Genomic DNA, 25,948 nt, shown 5'->3' with positions numbered 1-25,948 from the left:
ACAGACACTCAGCCACTGCTAGGAGTATGGAGTATAAAGGGTCCATGCAGTGCATCAGGTATCAGCGAAGTGGCATTTCAGGGGTCCTGCACCACTGCCATGGGATCAGTAATTGGGGAGCGTGGGGAAGGCACATTTCCATACTGAGCGCTGGGGGGGACACACGCCTTCACATAGGGACGGGTTGCCATTTCAAGCGGGAAAGGGATGTTTTCTTACAGAACAGCCATGGTTTCCTTTTTTGGTGGCTCTATGTTCCGCCATATGGTGCTAGTCTGCGCACAGCACAGCAGTGAGATCGTCTATTGGGGTGATGGGGTGGGGTGCAGGGTTTGTTTGCACCCTTACATCCAGGGAGAGATCCACCTTCTCTAGCAGCATGGAGAAAACAAGCTCAAGCACAGTAGGCACGTTTTTCTATATTCATTTTATCGTTATTACTAATTAGCATTTATATGGAGCACAATCTGTTATCAGTATGATACTGCAGCATAGTCACATTGTGTCGATGAGCACTCACCTCTACCCTGGGGTTGGGTTTCGCCGGCAGAATTGGGAAGGCCAGCTCAGGCAGGGTGCACAGCTTAGCTCCATTTCTTACCAGCTCGATGTGCTGCTTAAACTGTTCCTATGGGATCAAAGAGGTCTTCCTTTAGAACACCCTGGGCAATGGCTTAGCAAGAGTTGCAAGCTTCACAGTCTAGAAGAGACCATCTTGTGGATGGAGGCTACGCAGGCCACATAGCTGCTACAGATACTGCCAAGACCAGGGATAGATCCAAGGTCTGTACAAAGACAGGCATATATGGCTGGATGTAGCCCTTTCCCCAAACAGAATCCTCAATGTGGCATGCCGTGCCTGGGGATCATGGGTAATTTCAGCGCATCACATTGCTCTTCGCGTATTTCTTCCTGTGGAATGATGCAGAACAGATGCTCTTGCCTTTGCGCTTGTGTAATGGGCTTTGGATTAGCTGGTAGCTGTCTGTTGGCCTGCTAGTCGCACCACTGTTGGATACCAGTGTTTCTAGAACTGATGTATACACTATTGATCTTTAGTCAGTAGTTCTCAGTTTGGTCAACAAAGTATTGTAAACCCTTTCTTTCTTGCACAGAACCTATCAATTGTTTGTTCTTCAGGCGAATATGGTTACGTAAGAAAAACAGAGAAAGCCTCAACATGATTAATGTAGTAATCAGATAATCAATGGGAAAACCCTAGAGGCAGCAACAGGACGACTTTATTCCTACACAAGAAGATACAGAGCTTATCAAACCTGAAAATGAAAGACTCTTGTTGCTTAAGGGATTGCTACAGTAAGAATTCCCACCTCGTGTACACAAGGTCATAGTATGAAAGTACTCAAAGTGGGGCCATAAGAATGGATAAACCCTTATTCGGTTCCAGTGCGCTCACTTATATTTGACTGGTAGGAACACTTCCTTCAATTCTCTCATTTTGTGCAGTATGGTTTTCTAAAATAAAATATAGGTTTTATATCGTTAATGACAGCGTCAACGTGCTCACATTCACACAGGGAGGCAAGGCTGATCTCAACTGGGGTAAAAATATGTGTTAATCATCAAAACATCAAACATCAAAGTTCCTTCGGATATTAACTACAGACAAGCAGTTTTGAGAAACAACATTTTGTAAGCTTGCAGAACATTCAGGTATTTTAATTCTACGGCTTTAGGAATAGCAGTGCCAAGAGCAGAGCCTATGGATTGATGTAGGGTGGAAGCAACTCAACGTCACTTACCAGCAACTTCTCCTTATTCGTGAGTATGGCCATGAGTCTCTGTTCCCACTCTTGTTTCAGCTGTTTTATCTCGCGGCTCTCAGGGACTGACCTACTAAAAGAAAGTCTTTTAGGTCAGTCTAACGATTTATATCATACTCCATGCCTCATGAAACCAATTCAAGGACCGGTAATGTGGTCAAATGTGCACATTGGAAACAGAATTATGATACTGGTAGGCTGACCTGCAAGTCCTGTACGATCGGAGGGAGACCGACTACAAAAACAGATAACATACATACATTCATACAAGTCAGTGACACAGTTCCAGACAATTAGTAAATATGTGCAATCGGTAACGGGTGGTTGGTTGTTCCCAGACACAAGAGAGTTTCACGTTTTTGGCTATACAGTGGACAAATCTTCCTTTCAGAGAGGAATATTCATGTATGCCAGTGTGTCTGCTCACGCACATTTGGGAAAGTACAATGCAAATAATGGGCAGACATTACATGTGGCCTATGACCATTTGGCTTTGCTTCGCATGCTTAGGCATACAGAAATTCTCCACCAGGGGGGGCAGATACTGCAGAGCTCCCGGTACATGGTCATTAATTCGTTTATCTTTATTTTTCTCAACATAACAATAATATGAAAACTGCCAGAAGGCCAAAAATTTTACAACGCGTTGTCTATCTACATTAATGTACATCAATAAAAAATATATTTCAATAAAAAGAAACTTGGCAGTTAATATTAAAAATCTGGTTGCATGGATCAATGTGCCGTGTATCGCATAATATCAATGAACACACACAAATTCTCATATTAATGGAGTCACTAAAGCAAAGGCTGCACAAGCATACAAACATCGGTACAGATGTTACTTGTACCCAGGCCCGCCAAATGCATGAAGCGACCACATAATGTATCAGAACATGATCAGTCTTAATGCGAAGCACAAGTGCAGCGTTAATTTCTTTAGTGTCCTCGTGCTTCAATATTGGAAGGAATCATGTGCTATGTAATGCCGTTGTCTTAGTGTAAATGAGCATAACATGTAGAATGTTTTCCATGCACTCTTCCCCTCACGGCAGACACCATAAGTTTTTGGCTCTGAGTTGCGCCCTCGGGCAGCACTCTCTGCCATTTAAAATGACTACTTTTCAACCCTTCCTGAAAATACTTGGGGAATGTATAACTTTTCCCAAAATATTCCAGGATTGGAGTTGGAATAGCAAATAAGCCTCGTGGATTTTTTTGGGGGGAAGTTGCTCTTCGCCCAAGTATTCTAGGGCTGGAGTTAGAATAGCAAATATGATCTTCCAGTGTCTGCCACGCCCACCGCAGCCCTAAGGGCGCAGTTCAGAGCAAGAAAAACGAACGAGCAGCAGGCAGAGCCAACCATGGTATTTTAGCTGGTTCTTCACATGGTCATAAAACTGCTGTTCCAAAATTTGTTTGATACAATTTGGACTTCTTGTCCCCATTTTAGGTATGAGAAGGACCCATACAAGAAACCAATTTTCGTCTGGCTGATCAGTAGCAGGTGCATGTATTTTGAGCTTGCATTCATTTATGGATAGAAGGAGGAAACAGAGTCCAAAACGAATCTAAGGAGGAAGACTTGCGTTAGCAGGCCTGACTCTTAGCCTTGGGAAAGTGGGAATGAAGCATCCACATTAAAAAATAAATAAATATATATATATGGAAATCCTTATAGGTACAGATAAAATGGAGTCAAGGTTGACTAATATGCCATGATAAATGTGGATAATAAAACCCTAGTGTGCATGCTCATAGTGAGAATACTTCATTTTCTTCCTACCATTGTTTATCTGGACCAGTTGGGCTTTGGCCCAGGCCACTCCACTGTGCACAATCTCCACACTCTCTTTTCTCTAATCCATACCCTAAATCCGTAGCTCTCACCAGTGGCAGTCCTCCTGGTCGCCAAGAAAGTCTTTGACTACCTGGAATGGCCATTCTTATTCGCTCTGCTGCAATGAGTAGGCTTCAGCCCCTCTTTCCTTCAATGGATTTAGCTCCTGTATAAGCTTCAGTTGGGCTAGGCTACGAGTGAATGGCATAGTGGCGTATCCCATAGCAATTAATAGAGCTACACGACAGGGATGTCCACTCTCAAATTTATTATGCTATAGCAATGAATCCCTTTGCTGCGTGCTTGAGGCCCCATTATTGTGCCAGAGGCCCCAAATTCCTAGCTCGGAGGCTTGCTCTCTACAAGTACACAAACAAAGTCACTTTATATGTAAAGGACCCTGCCTCAAACCTAGCGTCCATTTATTCAATTTGGCACCCTAATGGGGATTGTTGGACTTTTGCTTATGCAGGGTCATCCCCAGTCTTTTTGCCTCCTGCCTCCTATTTTTTTCTGACCTGTTGCTGTTGGCTTTTCAACTCTGAGCACTTTACCACTGCTAACCAGTGCTATAGTGCCTATGCTCTCCGTGTAAAATGTGTACGTAATTGGTTCTCCATGATTGGCATATTTGTTTTACTGTTAAGTCCCTAGTAAAGTGCACTAGAGGTGACCAGGGCCTGTAAATCAAATGTTACTAGTGGGCCTGCAGCACTGGTTGTGCCACCTACACAAGTAACCCTGTAATCATGTCTCAGACCTGCCACTGCAGTGTCTGTAAGTGTATTTTTACACTGTAAATTCAACTTGGCAAGTGCACCCACTTGCCAGGCCTAAACCTTCCCTTTTCTTACATGTAAGGCACCCCTAAGGTAGGCCCTAGGTAGCCCCAAGGGCAGGGTGCAGTGTATGGATAAGGTGGGACATATAGTAATGTGGTTTATATGTCCCGACAGTGAAATACTGCCAATTTCGTTTTTCACTGTTGCAAGGCCTGTCTCTTTCATAGGATAACATGGGGGCTACCTTTAAATATGATTAAAGTGTAGATTCCCCTAGAGAGTAGATGGTCATGTGGAGTTTGGGGTCCCTGAACTCACAATTTAAAAATACATATTTTAATAAAGTTGATTTTAAGATTGTGCGTTTGAAAATGCCACTTTTAGAAAGTGAGCATTTTCTTGCTTAAACCATTCTGTGACTCTGCCTTGTTTGTGGATTCCCTGTCTGGGTCAGTTTGACAGTTGGGTTGTTTTTCACCTCGCACTAGACAGTGACACAAAGGGGGCTGGGGTGTAACCTGCATTTCCTGATTAGCCATCTCTGCTAGAAGGAAGGGTTGGAGTGGTCACTCTCATCTGAAAGGACTGTGCCTGCCTCTGACAATGCCGGCTCCAACCCCCTGCTGTGTGTCTGATGCCTTGCCTGGGCAAGGCAGGATTTCACAAGTAGGTGTGAGTCCCCTTTGAAGAAAGGTGACTTCAAAGACTAAAATGGGTATAGGAAGGGCACCCAAATCTACAGACTGCAGAAACACTTCTGGAACCAAGAGGAACCTCTGCCTGGAGAAGAGCTGATAGCTGAGGAAGGAGTGCTGACCTGTCTGTGACTGTGCTTTGTGGAGCTTTCCTGCAGTGCTGCTTCTGCCACAGTAAGAGGGCCAAGACTGGACTTTGTGTGCCTTCCATCTTGTGAAGAAATCTCCAAGGGCTTGAGTTAGAGCTTGCCTCCTGTTTTTTGAAGTCTCAGGGACAGCAAAGACTTCTCTCTGCCAGCACCTGGAGTCTCTGGAGAGACTCCTGCTCTGACAAGGGGTGCCCTATCCAGTCCCTGGGCCCTTGAAAGAAAAGCTGGTGGAAATCCAAGGAAATCGACGCCGCTGCTGAATCCGGTAACGCCGCCTGCACCAGACGCCGTGACCTTCGCTGGAACGCGACGCTCTTCGCAGGCCCAACGCCGCAGCAGCCCCGCTGAAGTCCGCGACTCCGTGGAAGTCGCCGCACCACGTCGTGACCGACGCCACTCGAAGTGCGTGGATTCAACGTTTCGCACAGACGCCGCGATCCCTGACTTCGCGCATCGGCTTGTTTTCACTCTTCACCAAAGGTACTGTACTTGGGGGTCTACACGACTCCGTGTCCGCGCCGCTGGTGTCGGCTTGTTGGGAACGACTCCGTCACAACGCCGTGTTAACATCTCATCGAAGCATTTTTGTTTCTAAGCGCTATTTTTGGAGTTTAATCTCTAAAAATTCATAACTTGACTTGTGTATGTTGGATTTTTGTTGTTTTGGTCTTGTTTAGATAAATATTTCCTATTTTTCTAAACTGGTGTTGTGTCATTTTGTAGTGTTTTTATTAAGTTACTGTGTGTGTTGGTACAAATACTTTACACCTAGCACTCTGAAGTTAAGCCTACTGCTCCTCCAAGCTACCAAGGGGGTAAGCAGGGGTTAGCCGAGTTTGAATCTCTTTTACCCTGACTAGAGTGAGGGTCCTTGCTTGAACAGGGGGTAACCTGACTGTCAACCAAAGACCCCATTTCTAACAGGGATCATTATCAAATGGTCGAAATCAGTGATTTTCCCATTGACCAACAACACCAACACGTTCCCCATGGAGTACTGTTTGGAGTGGGCAGAGAGGGCTGTCCGGTATTTGGGGATTCAAATTAGCAGAGATGCATCTATACTTTGGCGTGAAAACTACGAACGAACCATGACATGGCTAGAACAGCGGATACCAATTTGGATCACTCTGCCTTTGTCTCTTGCTGGGAGATATGTCCATCACCAAGATGGTAGTAATGACCAAGTTTCTCTATTTGTTTGCTAATAATCCCATGCCTCTCACTAGAGCCTTCTTTACACACATTTGCTCTCTGTTGACCCAATTGGCGTGGGCTGGTGGGCAATCGAGATTAGAATGGGAGGTCTTGACCCTGGCACTTGAACAGGAAGGCCTAGTGTTCCTGATATAGAACTATATTATTATTGAGTGGAGGCGCAGTTTGCCTACCATTGGTTCTGCCCCACGCAATACTTGCCGCATACCGCCATAGAAACAGATAATGCCCATCCAGGCCCTTTAAAAATGACTATTGGTGCTGAGCCAACAAGACCTAAAGACAAGATTGACATGGGCATGGAGTTGACTACGCCATAGGGCTCGGATGGACTACCTCTACTCTGCAAATCCAAGACTAGCTAATAACTCAACATTGCCCCCTGCAAGGGAAGAGAGGGTGCAGCAACAGCTTTGGGTGACCTCAAGCAAGAGGGCACATTAATTTCTTTACAAGAAGTGCGGGCCGTAAAGGAGAGTGCACTGCTGGATGTATTTCTTTATTATCAAATTCGGAGAACCTGTCAGGCAGCTCATAGTGCATTCCCCCAAGAGCCTGTCGTTTTGTAAACTGAAGGCTATGCTGCTTGCCAAGGGGAAAGAGGTGATGCACTGGGGGGCATCCCACCTGGTCGCGACTGGCTAAAGGACATTGACTTTTGCCAGGAGAGACTGGTAAAAAATGTGTTACTTACCTGTAACTCTCGTTTTCCAGGTCTGGTATCTTTCATAGATCCACATGCTTGAATCATCTCCATCGTTGAGATAAGAGTCCCACTGTATCTTCTAAAACAATAGAATCAGTATACATAGCTTATAATGGCAATAGCCATCGACTTAAATAGCCTAGTTACACAATTTATAAAATAAACAACTCCAGCCGATCAGATTTTCGAGAACTAGTGGGTTATGGTGTCCACTTAAAAGAAGTGGAGCCTCTACGGAGAGGAGAATGGGTTGCATGTGAATCTATGAAACATACCTATAGTGGAGAACAAGAGTCACAGGTAAGTTGCAATTTTTTTCTCTAGTATTGGATCTTTCATAGATTTACATGCTTGAATCAGAATAATTAGCAGTTATTTAATGAACTATAATATTGTGTTTAACTATTACAATACGGGCACAGAAAAACAATACATATATAACACAGTGCAAGGCTTACCTTATTGGAAAATATGACGTAACACTGCTTGACCTACAGCTGCTTCACTTCAGTGACGAGTCCAGGCAATAATGCTGAATGAAGGTATGCGTGTTCTTCCAAGTTGTTGAACGGTATATGCATTCAATAGGCACTCTAGCAAACATGACTGATGTTCTAGAACTTGCCCTATTCGAGTGTGCCTTAGCCTTTTCTTTCAAGGGCCTACCAGCCCAAGAGTGGCAGACTTGAATGGTTGCTGATATCCATCTCGCTACGGTTGGTTTGGAAACCGGATCACCTTTGTTACGTTTTCCATATGAGACTAGTATTTGATCCATGGTCTGTAATTGTTTTGTGCATTGTAAATAGAATTCCAAGCATCTCTTTACTTCCAAATTATGTAGTGTTTTTTCTGCAGGTATCTGTGGATTCGGAAAAAATGTCCTAAGGACAACAGGTTTGTTCAGGTGACAGTCAGACGGGACTTTTGGATTGAACCTGGGATTAGTTCTTACAATTACAGCGTCATCTTTGAACTGTAAGAATGGTTTCTTTATAGTAAAGAAGCTTGTATCTCACTCACTTTTCTGGCTGAAGTCCACGCCTGAAGTAACACTATGTTCCGTGTTGGGAATTTCAACCATGCTTTGTGAATAGGTTCAAAGGGGCTCTTCATAAACTGTGCCAGTACTGTGATAAGTTGCCAGGATGTGGAGGAGCCTTTATCAGAGGGAATACTCTGAATAAACATTTAAGGAACTGCTTTATCAGTCTGTTAGACCATAACAAAGTCCTTCTGTATATTGAGATGGCCCCTAAATGTTCTTTAACTGAAGGGTGGAGTAGGCCCGATCTAGCCAAAGAAAGCAGGTATTGAAAGATCTGTTTTGGAGGTTCCAAAATATGGTGAATTTGTGACCTTTGGCAGCGTAAGCAGAAGCCTTTCCATTTTAATCTATATGTTTTATTAGTACTATCCGCTCTGGCTCTTGCAAGGATATCTCTACAATCCTGTGGTATATCTAAATGTTGAAGCTCATGGTATTCAGGAGCCAGGCAGACGAGTGCAGAGAAGTCAGGTTCACGTGAAGCACCTCTTTGTGGTTCTTTGATGACAAGTCCTTCCGTGGTTACAGATTAACACAAGTCTCCTCTGATAGCAGCCGAGGTTCAGTTAACCACTGTTATCTGGGCCACCGTGGGACAATTGAGATTATTGGACATGGTTCCCTCGTCATCATTCTGAGGAGCCTGGGTATGACACAGATCAGAGGAAAAGTGTATGCAAAGACCCCTGACCATCTGATCGTAAACATTTTCCTCCACAACCCTTCTTGAGGGTACTTGCTTGCGTGGAAACGGCACTTCCTTTTCTCCTGAGATGCGAAGAGACCCAGTGTCAGGTTGCCACATTGTTGGAAGACTGTGTTCAGAATGGATTGATTTAGTTCCCATTTGTGACAGCTGTGACTTGTCCTGCTTAAAGTGTCCAGCAAACTGTTGCTCACACCTGGCAGATGTTCTCCACGCAACTTGATGCGTTAAAGCTCATTTCCATATTTCTTGTGCCTGCTGTGATACAGCCCGAGATCTTGCTCCTCCCTGATTGTTCAGGTAATGCATATTGGTTGAGTTGTCCATTCATTTCAACACTGAGGAGCCTTTTATTGGCAAGAAAGCTTGGAGGGCAAGCGAGATTGCTTTAAGCTCTAGGCAATTTATGTGCATCTGTGTCTGATTTAGGGTCCATTTTCTATTTATTTGGAGATCGTGCAAATGGTCACCACAAGTGGGCGTAGTGATAACCTATTCTGGGATTTGGGGTAAAAACATTAGCACCAATGAGAAATTGCCCAAGTCTGTCCACCAAGGGCCTTTATCATAGTTGGTGTGAGGTTGATGATATTGTCAAATGAGCCCTCTGTTTGACCCTATTGTTTGTCTAATCCTTCATGTAAAGGTCTCATTCTTTGCAGGCCACAAGGTGTTAGTAAGATAACAGATGACATGTCGAGGGGGATTTGAGAAGGTGAACAAAAACATACCTTCTTTTACATAGGTTTTGTGCTAGCATTATGAGTTTCCTCGGTCTTTCTTCTGACAAGGAAGCCTTGTCCTGTACTGTATCTAAAACTGCTCCTAGAAATATTATAGTCACAGAGGGACGTAGCAGATATTTTTGATAATTGGCTGTTAGACCCTACGATTGAAACATCTGTGTACAGGTCAATGTAGCCTTTGACGCTTGGTGGGCAGATGGGGCTTTTATGAGTCAATCATCGAGGTGAGGGGACACTTGGAGGCTTTTTAATCCTATGTGGGCTGCTACCAGGGCTAGACACTTTGTGAAAATCCGAGGGGCTGACTTGAGATCAAAAGGAGGACTTTAAACTGATAGTGAGTGCTTGCTACTGTGAATCTGAGAAACCTGGGATGCTTTGGATGAATGGGGATATGGAAATAGGCATCTTGGAGATCTAGGCTTGTCCGGGAATCTCCATGATTGTGCAAATGTAGGATGTCTTGAAGGGGTAGCATACGAAAAGATTGCCTTTTCAGGTATCTGTTCAATCTTCTGGTGTCCAGAATGGGTCGGCATTCCCCCGACTTCTTTTTTATGAGGAAAAAAATGAGAAAAAAAGCGCATTACTCTTTGAGACTGTGGGACTTTCTCAATGGCACCTCTGCGCAGCATGACTAGCACTCCCTTTGGAAGTAGATGGAGATGCGGTGGGCAGGCTTGTGTTGGTGGAGTGATGGGCAGAATCTGGGTAAACTCCAGTGTGTGATCATATGTTATGATATCCAACACCCATTTGTCCAAAGTTATTTTTCGCCATTGATGAGAAAATTTTGAAATTCTGGCTCCAATAGGATGGTGTTCTGTAGGGGTCAATGTCGTCACTATGTTCTGCCAGTGTCCCTCACTTGAGATGCCTGCTTTCTCCTTGGTGTCTGCTTGGAGTAAGCTGATGCTGGTGGTGTTTTAAATGGTTGCCATGGTTGATAAGATGGTTTACAGGGTTTCTGAAAGGGCTGATATAACTATGATACTGCAGGAAGCTGGCTCTTTATATGGCATATAAAAATGAGTATACCGTGCAAAAAGTCCAGGGGTTCCCTTATTAGTGGCAGGGGCTTGCTCTAGCAGTCGCAAGGTGCTCTTTTTAGGGAGTATAGTGATCGAGCAGCATTAGGTTTATCAGAAGGGAGTGTGAGACACCTGCAAACACAGTCAATAAATGAGACACACAACTCAATTAGGAGCTCCAATTTACAAAAATAACAAGTATCTTTACATATGTTTCGGGCACCAGGGTCAATACATTCAGATAAGTACGTTTTGGTAGAAAAATCTTTACAGTTTAGAGAAGTTGAAGGAAGTTGAAGAGCAGATGAAGATTTTTCTGTAAAGCCAGGACTGAAGGAGAGGTTGGCTAAGATCTGTGGCCTCTGAGGAGGTTTTCTCCTTTTACCTTCTACAAGAAATGCTTTGAAGCCTCATGGCAAGTCTTTCTGTGGCTTTTCTTGGCACCTCAGGAGACCCCTGGCATGACCTCTTTCTTTTCTTTGACCTTTCCAGTGAGGGAATGGAATCCTCACCATCTTCCTCATTAGAAACATTTGCTCTTGATTTCACTTTTTGTAGCCACAATTAGTAACTTCCTTCTCTTTCATTTAAGGTTTTAATTGGAAAAGTTTTGACAGATCTTACAGTCCTTTAACTCGTGGGCAGGATGAAGGCAGTATATACACTCCTTGTGAGGATCTTCAGAGTGAAGCCTCTTCTTACCACATTGTCTGAAAATTCCTTTCCTCAATGTTTCCAACATCTTAATGTCAGGCTCTGATAAATGAACAGTAGAAGTGAACCTGGATGGTCAAACTCAGGATAACAGCTGAAGAGCTGAGCATAGCTCAGGAAGAATCCCTTTTACATGACATGAGGTAGACAATCTGAGGGAAGATGCCTTTGCAGGGAGTGTTCTAGAAGGTGGTATCGCCTGACTAGCTGGAGTTTGGTTCTTTAAAAATGATGTAGATAAGCTATTAAAGTCAATGGTGTTTGCCATTATAAGCTATGTATACTGCTTCTACTGCTTCAGAAGGTACCGTGGAAATCCAACCTCGACATGAGGAATGATTCAAGCATGTGAATCAATGAAAGATCCAATACTGGAGAATACTGGATGCTAACTCAGGTGAAATCTTGCCCTAAGAACATATGGTCCCCATTTAGCACCTACCTCACACTTCATACTGAGTGAGAAAGTTGAATAGGCCATGACACACTGTATCTGTCACATCTGGGGGGGAGACACTGAGTTCTGCTAGGGATATTAGGATTGCAATATCTTACATTATTACTGCCATGAGGGTAACTAACTGTACCGCCAATAGGTGATAAGAAGGTACATGCACATAATGTTACCACTTGAATTGCTAAATGATGCTGAAAGCTAAACGTGGGACTACACTGTTTTTTTTTGCAATGTAAACTGTTATTAACAACCTTAATAAAATATATATTTTTAAAAGGTTGACTAATATGTTACAGTAGCTTTGCATTCAAAACTACAAACATCTGAAATTCCTAACTTAAGGTGCTACCTTCACCTTGTGTCCCAACCACACCATACTATTTCATCCTTAACTCCTAACCTCAGCATACAGTCTTTGGTACAGCTTACATCTATTTAAAGAAAAACATATTACACAATATAAACCATTAAGTATATGCCAACACCCTTACCATCAAATAATACTATTTTTTACTTTAGATCAAATTAGTAATCAGATCTTATGGGGAGCTTAGGAAACTGGAATTCTCTTTGCAGATGTCTCCCCACTTTTTGCCCCATTTGGACTGCTATGTGCTAGTTTTCGACTGGGCCAGTGCACTAAAGCTTGCTAAACCAGGCTCCAGTGGCAGTGTTTTGTCCCCTACAAACAAAATACTAAATTGTAAAACAATTGGCCAGGACTTTAGCACCCCTGTAAGTCTCAAGTAAATGGTTCCCCTGGTACCCGGGGCATGGGTGCTAAAGAGGGTTCCTAAGGGCTGCAGCATGTATTGTGCCAACCTAAGGGACTACCATACAAATTATATGGAGATGGCCACTGCAGGCTGTGTGACAAGGTGCAAACCGTGTGTGAAAACACATGGCACACTCATTGTGTACAATGCCAAAGTCACTGCATGTCTTATATGTACATCACCCCTACAGCTGACCTTAAGAGCCGTAAGGAAGGGTGCGTTATAATACATGTGAGGGCAGATCTGCATATGCAGATGTGTCCATGTGATGTCTAGCTCTATTACTAGATATTGCAAGTGAACAGGAAATCCATCTTAAGGTATGTACTGGGCACTGGTCATTGCAACATAACGTCTTCACTGAAACCTATGGAGTTTGGTATCAAACATCTCATCTTAATAAATCCATACGGATGCCAGCATTAGTTTTTTTATGACATGCACCCAGAGGACACACTAAAGGTGCCCCCGATACCTTCTAGTCTTCTAGTGTGCTGGCTGACTGTTATCGATCAGTCTGCCACTACAGACATGTTTCTGACTCCCCTGGAGGTGAGAGCCCGCACTCTGAGTTAAGAAACAAAGCCTGCTCTGGAGGAAAGTGTTATCACCTCATCCAGCAGGATGGCTAGTAAATCTGCATAGCAAGGCTAGGGACTTCAAAGTCCCTGCCACCCTTTATATGTGTCCCTGGGTCCCCCAGACCTGAAAGTGGCAACCCCCTGCCCTGAGGCCCATTTGGCACCAGGACAGGATGCAAATTAGTTGTGAAAGGAGGAGTGTTGCACTACCAGCTTAATCACACCCCTAACATGGGCAGCCTGATGTGCTCCACGAAGGAGGGGTTCCGCCATTTTATTTTGGGTGGAATTAGGAATTCTGGGACAGGGCAATGCCCACTCCTCACAGGAAGCATTCATATAGGGGGTATAGTCAATCTAGGGGTAAGCAGCCCATTGGCTACTACCCTACAGTTCCCTAAACACCCCGAAATTGAGTATTTAGGTGGCCCCCTGAAACAATGAACTTAGATTTGCCTGACTGAAAGAGGAGGACAAAGAAGAGCCAACCAACACGAGAACTGAGGACCAGCCTGGACATTTGGCACAAACACTGCCTATCTGCTGCTGTCCTGACAATCACCCGAACCAGACTCTTCCTGCAGCTGGGCATCTTCCAAAAGCCTTGGAGAAGGATAGCACTTCGCCAACTAGCCAGTATCGCCCTTGGAGTGGAAGAGCAACTTCCCTGCATCCTCCAGGCACCAACTGTGATGCTGGGTCCACCATTCTGCTGACCACCAGGTCACTGATGCAGCAGTCACCCAGGAGGAGGTCACCGTTCTCCACAAGAACAGACCCGTCCCCCCACATATAAGCGAAGTCCACCAGGAGTCAAGCTGCACCAATACCCAGGGTACCAGAGCAGTTGCAAGCACCAAGGGAAGTTAATGTCTGGACCAGATACCACCACCTCAAAAAGACGACATGCACCTGAGGGATGACGGAATCAACAAGGCAGCCCAGCAGAGAGATCCTTTGTAGGTCTAACCAAGCACCGTGAGCGCCTTTGACTCATCGGACCAGTCAACCAACACCCTCTGCACCCAAGTACCTTGGCACGGGTCCATGACCATTGACTGTGCTCCCTTGCTCCCAAGACCCTCACGAACTGAGCCCCCAGTTGGGAGCTACCAGACTTGTCCCCAAGTCACCCTCTGCACCTGTGCCTAGGTGACCCCGCTCTTTCTCAACCATGTAGTGCGCAAGGCATCAGATCCGTCCAGCACTTCTGCACACAGACTCCCCAGGGCAGGTAACCCCCAACTGCTGGTGGTTCTTGTGACCTTGTCCCTCTAGCCCCTAAGACTTAAAGGGGACCCCCGAGATACCTCTGAAAATACCCATATGCAGAACCTGTACTTTTTACATTGAAAGTCATTACTATGTGAATGCGCATTTGTGTGATTTACTTACTGCACTGTGCAAAATAACTCTGCGAACAGTACTTCCCTTAATTTGAAGATTTCTGGTATCAAAACTTAGTATAAAAAGTGTTGTATTTTTTAAAATTGGTCTTGAGTTTCTTCTCGTGTGTCTCATTTATTGATTCTGCGTGTTCAAACAATGCTTAGCACTACTTTCTGATAAGCCTAAACTGCTCGCCCACACTACCACAAAAGAAAGCACTTAGGGTTCTTACATTAACCTCTGTCAGCCAATAAGTGTCACCTGTTCTATCTACAAGGTGTACCCCTACATTGGCACTCTGCATAGATAGCTTCCTACAGCGAGATAGTGTTCTACTGCTTTAAGTCCATCCCTGAGTTACATAAGTTACTTCATTCTTCAGACATTATGATTTATCATTATGTCATTTTTTTTTACCTTGACCAGTTAATCTGTTTTGGCCATTTTCATTGGTTCAGATATTGTCCAATGTTTTTGTAAGCCTTTACATTTGATAGTATATCAGTGCTAATAATGATGCACTGACATGTACTGACACAGTCTTTGCATAAACTGTACAGTAAAATCTGATTTCAAAATGTAATCAGTCATCAAATTATCTATAAACACTAATTAACATGTACTGTCATTAAGAAGGGATGTTACCTGATACAATTCACTAAATCAAGCATAGTTGTGTTGGACTGTCACTATTGATCAATGTAAGTACTAACTAGTACTGGGAGGTGGTTAACAGTACTTGATTTCTCAAACACGCAGCATATCTCATCTATGCCGACTGTTGAACGACAAACAGTAAAATTACGGGCAAAAACATAGCAAACTATTTCTGAAGATTGATGGTAATAATACCAGGGTGCACCTGCTGTGATGCAAGACATTCTTCAAAGATATTACAAAATCTTCTTCTTTGAATCAACCAACACTTGTTCCTAACTGCCAGCACAGACCCCGGTTGGTTCCTTGGAGCAGTACATCAAGTGTGTGAAAGACAAAATGTTAACAGTCTTGGGACACATACTCCCTTTAAATAAGCAGATAAGTCTGATATTTCTAGCCATGAGGAGAGCTTCACTTCAAAGAGTACCAATGCCACACAAGAAAATATTAAATGAACGATAGCACAAACATATTACGTGGAATAAGGTCCCAATATGTCTTATCAGTAGCAGCTAGCATAAGGGCAAAGACGGTGTCTAATAAGGGCTGACGTTTATCACTCCTGTGTGACTAACCTCATACATGAGTGAATCACTGCTCTGACATTTTTGGGGGATTTGGTTTCCCTAATGTAATTTTGTGAAATGCTGAAAGAATGGCGCTGAAGTTACACAACGACTTTGCACGGTTTCAAACTGCTGCTGAGAAGACTTCTTGGTACCTTATACCTCCATAAAGGTGCGTTATCTTTCAACTAATAATTATGGTTGCGGTGTTGTTTCACTTCAAAGTGGAGCTCTTTTTATAGCTAAAGAACTAAAAGCTTAACCTGCTCATGTGCAGAACGTAAGATTAGATTAATAAATCTTAATATTGGCCTCACCATAAAACAAAATTAGTAATTCCAGTGTAAAGGTGCTATCTTCATGTTTTGGCCTAACCCCACTGTCCTATGTCAAACTTAACTGCCACCCTCAAAATACATGCTTCTCCACCACGTCACACACCTTTTAAAAATAAAAGTTACACAGTACATCTCCAACGTCTCCATTAACATTTATACAAGCACACAATCAACATCATATATTAATAACCAACTACAATATGCCATCACACCAGCCTTGATGTGAATCTGCCCACCATCAAATCATAGCAGGAGCATTACAATAGAGCCTTTCACTCAAAATCATATAACCACATTCATACAACCTCACATTACAAATGGACATAAACAGCCATCAAATGTATATATGCCCAGAATTTCACACACAGAGGTACCATCATCTCCAAGCACATCTACCTTCATAGATCCCACCGCATAACATACAATCATAATTCAGCGACCCATCCACCATCCATCATCTGTTAACACAATATTCATACACACACCATTTAGCAGCGCTTTACGCTGTTAGTACCAGTAACACGTCACATAATTATACATTCTTGTAAGCACTCAGAAATATTATTAATAAGTATTTTTCTTCAATAAAATGTCAAAGTTTGCCAAATAATAACAGAAGCTATACAGCTGTCATACTATCTTAACAGCCACAACTGTATAACACAACATCCAACAAAGATGTAAACACACATCCTCATAATTGCACATGCCTACCATCATACATCGCACCCCCTCCATTATAAGTCAATACAAGGACCATCACATGCTTTACAATATCACTTCAAACAGTACTCACACCATCATAGAATCGTTTAGACCTCTATAAACCAAGATAATAGCCTCTCAAATGCATCTTGTTTCAAACGTTCTACAGTAACGATAATGGTGGGAGTTGAGGATGACTTAGTACAATCTGCTTGGCAAACGAGGTGAAAGCTGCAGATTCCCATTCATTTTTAAAGCTTTTTTTAAAGCTATGCCACTACCTACAAAGCCCTCCTTACACTCTTTCAACCTACGTTTTGTAGGCAGACACTCGCAACAAAATAAGAACGGTAGTTGCAGTATATAGTTGACGTCTAATAAACATGCTTATTCTTTATGCTACTTTTACTGCTTTCAGCTGTAAATGTTTTCACTGTGCACCAAATTACCTAACCAGTAAAAAGAAATGTGTCAATGGATATACGGTTTTACTTTTCAGTTTAACATCAGTTGAATAGATTTGAGCACATATCTTCATCACCTGCATTTTTAATTGATTTTTATATCCTTTAGTGGACTGTATAACCAGAAACCAGAAAGACAAACAAGTCAGAGTAGTATAAAGAGAAGAAAAAGCAAAGTGCTGTAACAGTCATCACATTCTTGATTTCAAGTGAGGGACTGCTCAGGAATTGTTAAGAGGTATCACAGTTAAGTTAATTGTCCCAAAACTCTTTTTCATAAAAGGCGGGAAGTGTTTTCACTATTGTACCATTTTGTAGAAGCTTTAAAAAGCACCAGAGCTGTGGATATCAGTCGAAGATGGGATATTGCATTGTTTGGTTGCAGTGGGATGCTGAAGGGATTCATTGGATAGTGTTGTTAATTGCCAAGTACTCTTGCACCCATTTAAAACAACGAGAAAATAATGTTTACTATTGTTTAATAAAGAATTATATTAGAAATAGCATGTTTCCTTTTTTCATAATTCAGGGCATCGATGGCATTGCCAACATAGATGTGTGGATGGAGTTATACTCTAAAGCAGCAGTCTATACCCTGAAGACATAGGGGGTTATTCCAACTTTGGAGGAGGTGTTAATCCGTCCCAAAAGTGACGGAAAAGTGACGGATTTACCACCAGCCGTATTACGAGTCCATTATATCCTATGGAACTCGTAATACGGCTGGTGGTATATCCGTCACTTTTCCGTCACTTTTGGGACGGATTAACACTCCTCCAAAGTTGGAATAACCCCCATAGTGTGTAAATGTATCCTGTTATGAAGCGGTGCCTGAATCAAAACATGCAAAGATGTTGTAAAACCTCTTTCTGCTTGCAAAGGAAATGAAGCAATATGTAACTAATGAAGATTTCAGATGGTACGAAATGTACTGCTGAGTGAGAGACTGAGTGAGACAGTAAGAGAGCAAAGCATTCTATGTTTTGAGCATTTTGTTAATATGCATTGCTCATCATTTCTCAATCAAGCGTTGGATCTGGATATTCTAATTCCGCAAGCCATAAAAAGTTACATATCTTGTATTGTTTTTTTGTAACAACTGAGGGCATGTACAAGCAAAAAAAAGAGTATTTGGCTGGTGTTAAACCTTGGAGTATTAAATATGGCGTCTACATTGAGATCCTACTGGAAGAAATGTGTACTGCTTAGGGAGGCATCTAGTGTGAACATGTGAATATTTGAACTTTCAACAAAGATGCAACAGCCAACCCGAGTCTACTCTGCTGATCGCTATAAAGGAACTATTACATGTGACCCCTGTCAAGAGTGTCTGGGAGGTTGTGTCTGATGACACAAACCTGGCCTTATGCCCCTGTTTTGTATGATCCCAGAAGGCTATTGCTAGGGAGTAAAATGTTTCCCAGTGATAATATGAACCATTCTTATTTGAAAGTTCCTAGGTGATTCTCTTCAAAGCGCTACAGTGCCCACACTCACCTGAGCACAGCGAGTCGCACCTTGGCCTCGTTCTCCGCTTCAGTGAGCCTCAGGAACAAGAGTTCTTTCCGACTCTCCAGAGACATCACCTGAAGGCAGAAATGCAGTTGGTGTGAACAGATAAAACCCTCCACACAGCGTGCTGCCTTTCGTCACAGTACGAAAGACAGACACAGTTACAGATCTGAGGAGAAGTGGTGACCAACTCAAACAATTTCTTCTGACTTGGGGAGCAGGTACAGATTTTGATAATCATAATGGGTGTTCCAGACATAACCAGCGCATAAACACTTGATTGTGTCTTCAACACTAGTCTTGTAAATATGTTACAGTGCAAGATACCCAAGGGACCAGTAATTCTTTCCATGTTGTGGGCTCCTGCTAAATGGCTAGTATTAAGGTTCAGTCAATGGACTAACGCGTCGACTACAGGGCCCTTTGTTAGACCCAATGGACACAAGTTCAACCTTTCATTGTGAGATCGATAAAATGAGTATCATAGTGATTGAGTAACAAAATCTGTTACCTATGAATAGTGTAAAGAGATTACCTTGTGGGTGAACACGCACACTCTACAAACACTCCTTCCAGGTGATTTTATTGGGTGGGTGTACGAGTGAGAACTGCTGAGAATAAGATGTGGGTTGGGTGTTGGTCTCTCACCTCTGCTTCCAGGGCCCGTTCGGTCTCCTCCACAACACTTCTGCTGATTTCACTGTACTGTTTCTTCAACTCAGCCAGTTCCTCCTCCCAAGCCTCCCTGTGGACAAAGAGAAACAGCGGTGTGCATAAGCAGAAATCACAGAAAAAAGGGGTGCACAGAAAAACAAGAGTGCATAGACACAAATGTGTGTGTAAAAGCAGATTACAAAGACAAGTATACACAGCAGTGACAGACTGTAAGAAATCGGCTTATTTGTTGAAGGGGTGGAAGCCCCACTCAGGCAACAACACCAATCATTGCAGGGTGAACCACAAACATCAATACATTAACCTGTGCTATTAACCTGTGCTTAAGACTCTGGTAGCTTGGCATAAAGCAGACAGGCTTAGAGAGGCAACGTGTAAAGCATTTATACAGCACACAAATAGTAATACAGTCAAAACACAAGAAAAATTCCCAAGTCAATATGGAAAATAGAGTAGATTTTAATAAATAAAAAGAAACCGGAACAACGAAAGTCCAATCAGTAGAACTGGAGATGTTCGATGTTAAAGTTTTAAGCAGATATAGCAAATGAACTCACAAAGCGTCCCTCGCGGTCATCTAGTCCTGCTAGTCTGGGGAAAATATACAAGTTCAGGCTGACCACGAAGGAGTGTAGACAGGATACACAGACCAGGATAGCCCTGCTGAAAAAGGTACCTTCTCATAGTCCGGTGCAAGAGATTGCGAGGAGCAAGGAGAGCATCACTGGTGGTTGTCGCTGAAGGTCAAAGAGCAGGCCAGGTGGTGCAAGTTGTCATCGCTGTAGCTCAAAGAGCCAGTCGGGCATTGCAGATTGTCATTGCTATAGCACAAAGTACAGATCTCGCGTTGCTGGTTGCTGCTCGCGGTTGCTGCAGAGCAGAGTCTGATTCATCGGAGCTTCGTGCTGGCGGTCACCGCGGGTGACAGTCTTGGCATGAATGGGCCCCCGTTTCTGGTTGTGAAGAATCCAAAACTTAAGAATTTCACTTTCTTTCACAAGAGTAACTCAACTGATTCCTGCCAAGGGTCCACAACCTTTTGAGGGGACTCTTGGGAACAGGATCGAACTCCAGCAGAGGACAGCAGGTCTTAGGTAGATACAATTGCAGGTCTGGGCAGGTCCAGTGCAGCAGGTCAGCTAAGCAGTTGCAGGGAGGCCTCTGGAGCTTGGTGTGTCCCTGTAGTTCAGACGGGGCAGTCAACTGACATCTGGATCACTGAGGTAGCCTGGGTTGAAAGGAGCGTTTCCCTTTTCAGAGATCAGGGCAGGTCTCAAGCAGCAGGGCAGTCCTCTGGGGAACAAGCCAGCCCTTCTTCTGTAATAACCATAGGTCCAGGAGTGTACTGAAGAGTGGCGCTGGAGGTCCAATATTTATACTTGGTGCTGGCCTTTAAGTGGAAGGTGGGGTTCCCTATACTACCCCCATATCTGGTGTTGGAAAGTTTTACCCTTCCCCTGTAAAGGCACCACGAAGTCAGGAGTGACAAAAGACTAGTCAGGTTCCTTTGTGTGTGCAGGAGGCAAAGCCCTTTGAAATGTAAGAGAGGTTGGGCACAGCTCTGCCCCAACCATCATGTCCACCACTCATCCCCTTTTGTGTCACTGTCTGGAAGGAATACACAAACCCCAACAGCAGAGCCATTCTTGTTCAAGTGAACCAGGATACTGGCAAAGGCACAAATGGATCAGATAAGAAAATGACAACTTCCTAAAAGTAGCATTTTCAGAATTGTGATCCGACTTTACGATTAAAGAGGATTTTATATTACAATTAATTTGAATCTAAACCAAAACAGGTGCCACAATGAGTGCTGCATGCCCACTGGTAGCATTTAATTTTCAGGCCTGGGTTACATGCAATACCATTTGCTAGGGACTTACAAGTAAATTAAATGTTGCAATTAGGTGTAAGCCAATTTTACCATGTCTTAGGCAGAGAGCACAATCCCCTTAGCACGGGTTAGAGGTGGTATAGTGTGCAGAGTCCTAAAGCCGATAAAAATGAATTCAGCAAAGGGAAAGAGTGAAGGCAAAAGGCTTGGGGGATAACACACCAGGCATGCGAGTTATAACACAGACTACTGCAAAATTTCGATCCATCCATTACAGAAACGCTGCACTTATGGACAAATTTGCTGAGTTTAATATTAGTAGCCGAACAGCTCTCAGGTCAAATGGTAGTTGTGATGCCTACTGAACAACCAAGGCACTCCAAAAAAGAAAATTGTTGGACTGCCTGAATTTCTTACCCACGTTTAATAAGGATTGGGGTGTGGCATGATGCAGAACATGGCAGCTGCTCTGTAACGGAGCTCCAGCACTCCCCCCTAACATCTTTTGTCATCCTGCCACGCAGCTGTGTAATCACATCTGGGCCTGGCAAAGAACCAACGCAGATGCAAAGTGGCAATGGGTAGTGTGATTCCAAGACCCATGATCGTTCTGCATCCTTCATTGCAACTTCCTTCACCACTGCATGTTGACTTCATTGTTTGGGCTGCGACGGGGTAGTAAACTGGGTCAGCCCCCACTCCTGCACTGCTAAAAGATGTCTTCTCTACATGTGGACTTGGGCCAGCACAGACATTTCACTGCCTGCTATGCATTGAAGTAAGTATCACAGAAGGCCTTGGTGGGGGAAGGAGGCACCTCCCTGGCTACTGCCAGCCGACTAAGGCCACTGATGATTTCCACCACCAGATGGGGAGCTGGGCCTCTGCTGTAGAGGCACTAGCTGAACGAACCCCTTGCTAATGAATAAGTCTTGGTCAAGACCTACAGAATACTGATCAGGAAGCACTGCTGCTTCCTCATAACCCGAAGTAGGATGCCGGCTCTTCATATAGTATAACAAAATGATGTATACTGTGCAAAGAGTCTAATGGTTACCTTACTAGTGGACATGGGCTTGCTCTAGCAATCCCAAGGTACTCTCTTAGCGGGTAGTGTGGTCGACCAGCCTTAGGCTTATCAGAGAGGAGTGTCAGACATTTACCATCGGCACATAGTCAATAAATGAGACACACAATTCAATAAGTAGGTCCACACCAATTTACAAAAATAACAAGTATCTTTGAATACATTTAGGCACCAGAATCAATACCACCTCCCCGGACCTGGCTGGTGGGTGTTGATGAAGGGCATAAACCACTCCTAAGACAGCTACCTGATGTCATCATTTAGCTGCCAGCTGACCGCTGAGATGGGAAAGATAAAGAGAGCTGTCACTCACAGCAACCTAATACAAACAAGTTCAGAAAAATAATCAAAGGCCCCACCCAGAAAATTAAACCTAACACTGAAGCAGGACCATAGGGCAATGAAACCAAGATGTTCCACTAATACGTCATTCTTAAAGCACACTTCTTTGGACTGGACGACTGGAAAAAACAGGCCTTGGAGTGACCTTCCTTAGCCTGGACCTCCATATTGTACTGTTCACCATAGCTGAGAGACACAGTTTGGTTACGAAGGACACAGTGACCACTTTGCTAAGTAAAATAACACAGCTACTGGATTCCGTCTGACAGCTAGGAAACAGAGCAGAACATGCGGGTTGAGGGAGCACTTCAACAGTTTGAAGATCATGGGCATCCCTGATGAGGTGGAGGAGTCTGGACCTGAGAAGTTTCTCCTTACATAGTTGAAGACTCAAGCACCTTTGAGGACCTGTCCACATGATTTCTGGTCAAATCTGACCACCAAGAGGCGGAGTCGAGGCCCCCAGTCCCAACGGCCACACAAGTCATTACTTGTGAGGATCCTCAACTTCATGAATTGAGACACTGGATTAGGGGTGGCTCGTCGAAAGGCGGAACTGCATCACAAATCCATACGTGTATTTCTATTCCCGGACTACACAAACCTTGTTAAACACCATCACAAAACGTTCATGGCAGTCAAGCAGACACAAGGAGATAAAGCTGAACTACACTCTGCTCTACCTAGTAAAAATGTAGTGTGATCTTTGGTAGAAACGCACAGTTTTTTTTCCTGACCTCATGGAGAGAGTGACACTGGTGACTGGACCCCTGTAGGAAAGTGGATTATTATGTGGTGTGATGTGAAACCTCACCTTGTAATACTTTCACAACCCCCACAGGTCCATTTACATTCTTTAACAAACACTTTAGCTCAGTCCTGGGTACCTGTGGCACAGAGCAGTCATGCTTAATTAAAGGAACACGTGTCTGCCATTTACAAGCAGCAAACCAGTCAATAACGAAGAAACATGACAAACAAATCTGGTGCTAATTTATAAAAATAGAGTATATTGTTACCTTTAAATAGACACCTAAACAAAAAGATTTTGAGGAAAACTGGAGATATGATTTTTCAAATAAGTAAATCACTGTTGTTCACTTTAGTGACTTAGCAGTTTCTGAGTCAACTGGCTTGAACGGCTACTAATCTTCACTTGGGTGGGCCACAACGGGTTAGGAGTCAGCCACAGGAACCATTCAGAGACAGAGACAGTTACATGTATGGTCCAATAGTCTCAGAGCCCTTGCTGTACATTTTCCCCTTATCGCTGTCCAGCTAAGAATTGGTCCTGAATCTGGGGATGCAGGATACTAAGGATGCTGAAGATCCTGAAGAGCTGCGGGGAGTCTTCCAGGCACCTACCTGGGACTAAGAGCGTCAGGAGTCGGTTATCTCCGGCCTTAGGACTCAATCTACCACAATGTACAAGTGGAGTCCAGTGCGGATCCAGTCGCCACTGGCAAACTGGCATCTCAGCTACAGAATCTCAGCAGTTACTTGCAAGTAAGTACAAATTTCTTGTAGGTGGTCCAGGGCCCACTCTGACTTCAGCTACCGGTCCTTTAACCATGGGGGAACGTCAAATAGGTCAGAACTAGGTCTCCCAGGTTGCATTTTGGTGTTTAGCGGTCGTCGGGCATTCCAGGGCAGTTGGGCTCCAGGGGGTGCAGGCTTCCTTGCTTCTTTTAGCTCTTGTAGCCCTTGGTGCTTAACCAGGGGCTAGCCACCTACCTCTGGGAGTCACTTCCTGTCCTGGCACAATTGGAGCTCTTTTCCACAAGTGAACACAGCACTCTTTAAAGATCCCTTGGTTGCAGTAGATGCAGTCCGGTCCTCAGTGCAGCCTTTTTGCTGGATTCAGGGAGCAGCAGAACAGTCCTTCTTCTGGCTACTTTCCAGTCCAGTAAAGATCTGAGGACTGTGTCAGGGGTACCACGTTTACACTATCTTCATGTTTGTGGGAGGGGAGGACTCACTAGCCAATGGAGCAACAGGTCCCACTGGGCAAACCTTCCCACGTTACATCACTTTCTCAGGGGTTTAGCCAAAAACAATTGTCAGAGTTCCCTTCTCTGACTGGATACAACATGGCTCAGGCCTTCTTCCTGTGTGTGGAGCTCTCGGCACATCTCTAAGAGAGAAACACAGTATAATGAGCCACTCGTCTTGGAAAAACGATTATGCAACAGGTTTTCTTCTTCTGGAGGTGATAGTAGTCTATCGACTGACACAAAAGAGCAGGTAGGCTTAGGAGTGACTGGCATTTGCTTCACTGAGGTGGTACCTACTATGAAGCTGGGACATCTGTGGCCCCCACCGGTATTCATCCTGCTGGAGGTCACACATCCTCCCACCAACAATTCTTTGTTTCTAGTTCCGGGGAGAGCTTCAAACTTCCTAACTGGCAGTGGCCTTTTGTCTCAGGTGACAAGACCTGTGGATAGTCAGGAAGGATTACAAAACGTTTAGACAACAAAGCAGAAACTTTCAAAAGGCACCTTTGCCTTAAAAGTTACTTTAAATCCACCTTCCGCACTATGTTGATTTTAATGCAACAAATAAATTGATACCTTGAAGTACCATAATTGGCAGTCCCATACAGAAGTTAGCACTTAGCACGTAGGCTAGTGAAACTCCATATTAGCCAACAGGACTACTGGCCTTACTACGGTAAAAACAATTGCAAGTGTCTACTGTCAGGACATGTAAGGTATAAATTTGACATGCCCTCCTTTTTAATATCAGCACCTGGCCTATGGGCTTTTAAGCCTTTTTTAAGAGTGAATTATAGATATTAAAAAGGAGGGTTTAGACCTGGCAAAAAGGATTAATTTGCCATGTTGAGTTGGCAGTTTAAAAGGTGCCCCACTAGGCTGCGATGGCGGAAGTAGAGCCATGTTCACATTTTGTCATCCGAGTGGTGGCACAACAAATGTTGCAGTTCATTGGTGACACTTAGCTTACTAGCCCTGGGTACCCACAGTACCATATACTAGTGTATTATAAGTAAGTTAGCTATGCCAATAAGGGATGAGCCAATTTCATAAATAATTCTGAAGGGTCAGAGCACATGCACTGGGGCAGGGACAGAAAGGCAGCATTGAAAAACCAGCAGGATCAGTCCAATATTAGGGGAGTGA

The 25,948-nt window shown here is 43.8% G+C and overlaps 1 protein-coding gene across 5 annotated transcripts in view; it reads right to left on the bottom strand.

Moving 5' to 3' along the window:
- RNF214 (ring finger protein 214) overlaps positions 1 to 25,948 on the bottom strand; it is a 190,558-nt gene that overhangs the window by 43,759 nt on the left and 120,851 nt on the right. For 2 of the 5 annotated variants that reach the window (XM_069224711.1, XM_069224709.1), the window contains exons 8-11: positions 19,516 to 19,612; positions 18,853 to 18,941; positions 1,764 to 1,857; positions 521 to 628 (exon numbers count right to left, since the gene is read on the bottom strand). In XM_069224711.1, coding sequence (XP_069080812.1) covers positions 521 to 628; positions 1,764 to 1,857; positions 18,853 to 18,941; positions 19,516 to 19,612 — 388 coding nt within the window. The remainder of the gene's footprint in view (positions 1 to 520; positions 629 to 1,763; positions 1,858 to 18,852; positions 18,942 to 19,515; positions 19,613 to 25,948) is intronic. The other 3 variants (XM_069224712.1, XM_069224713.1, XM_069224714.1) reach the window with 3 other exon arrangements.

Source organism: Pleurodeles waltl, chromosome 3_1 (assembly GCF_031143425.1).
Source record: "Pleurodeles waltl isolate 20211129_DDA chromosome 3_1, aPleWal1.hap1.20221129, whole genome shotgun sequence".
Classification (NCBI taxonomy): Eukaryota; Metazoa; Chordata; class Amphibia; order Caudata; family Salamandridae; genus Pleurodeles; species Pleurodeles waltl.
Note: the sequence above shows the minus strand (reverse complement) of the source record. Positions and strands in the feature narration are given on the sequence as shown.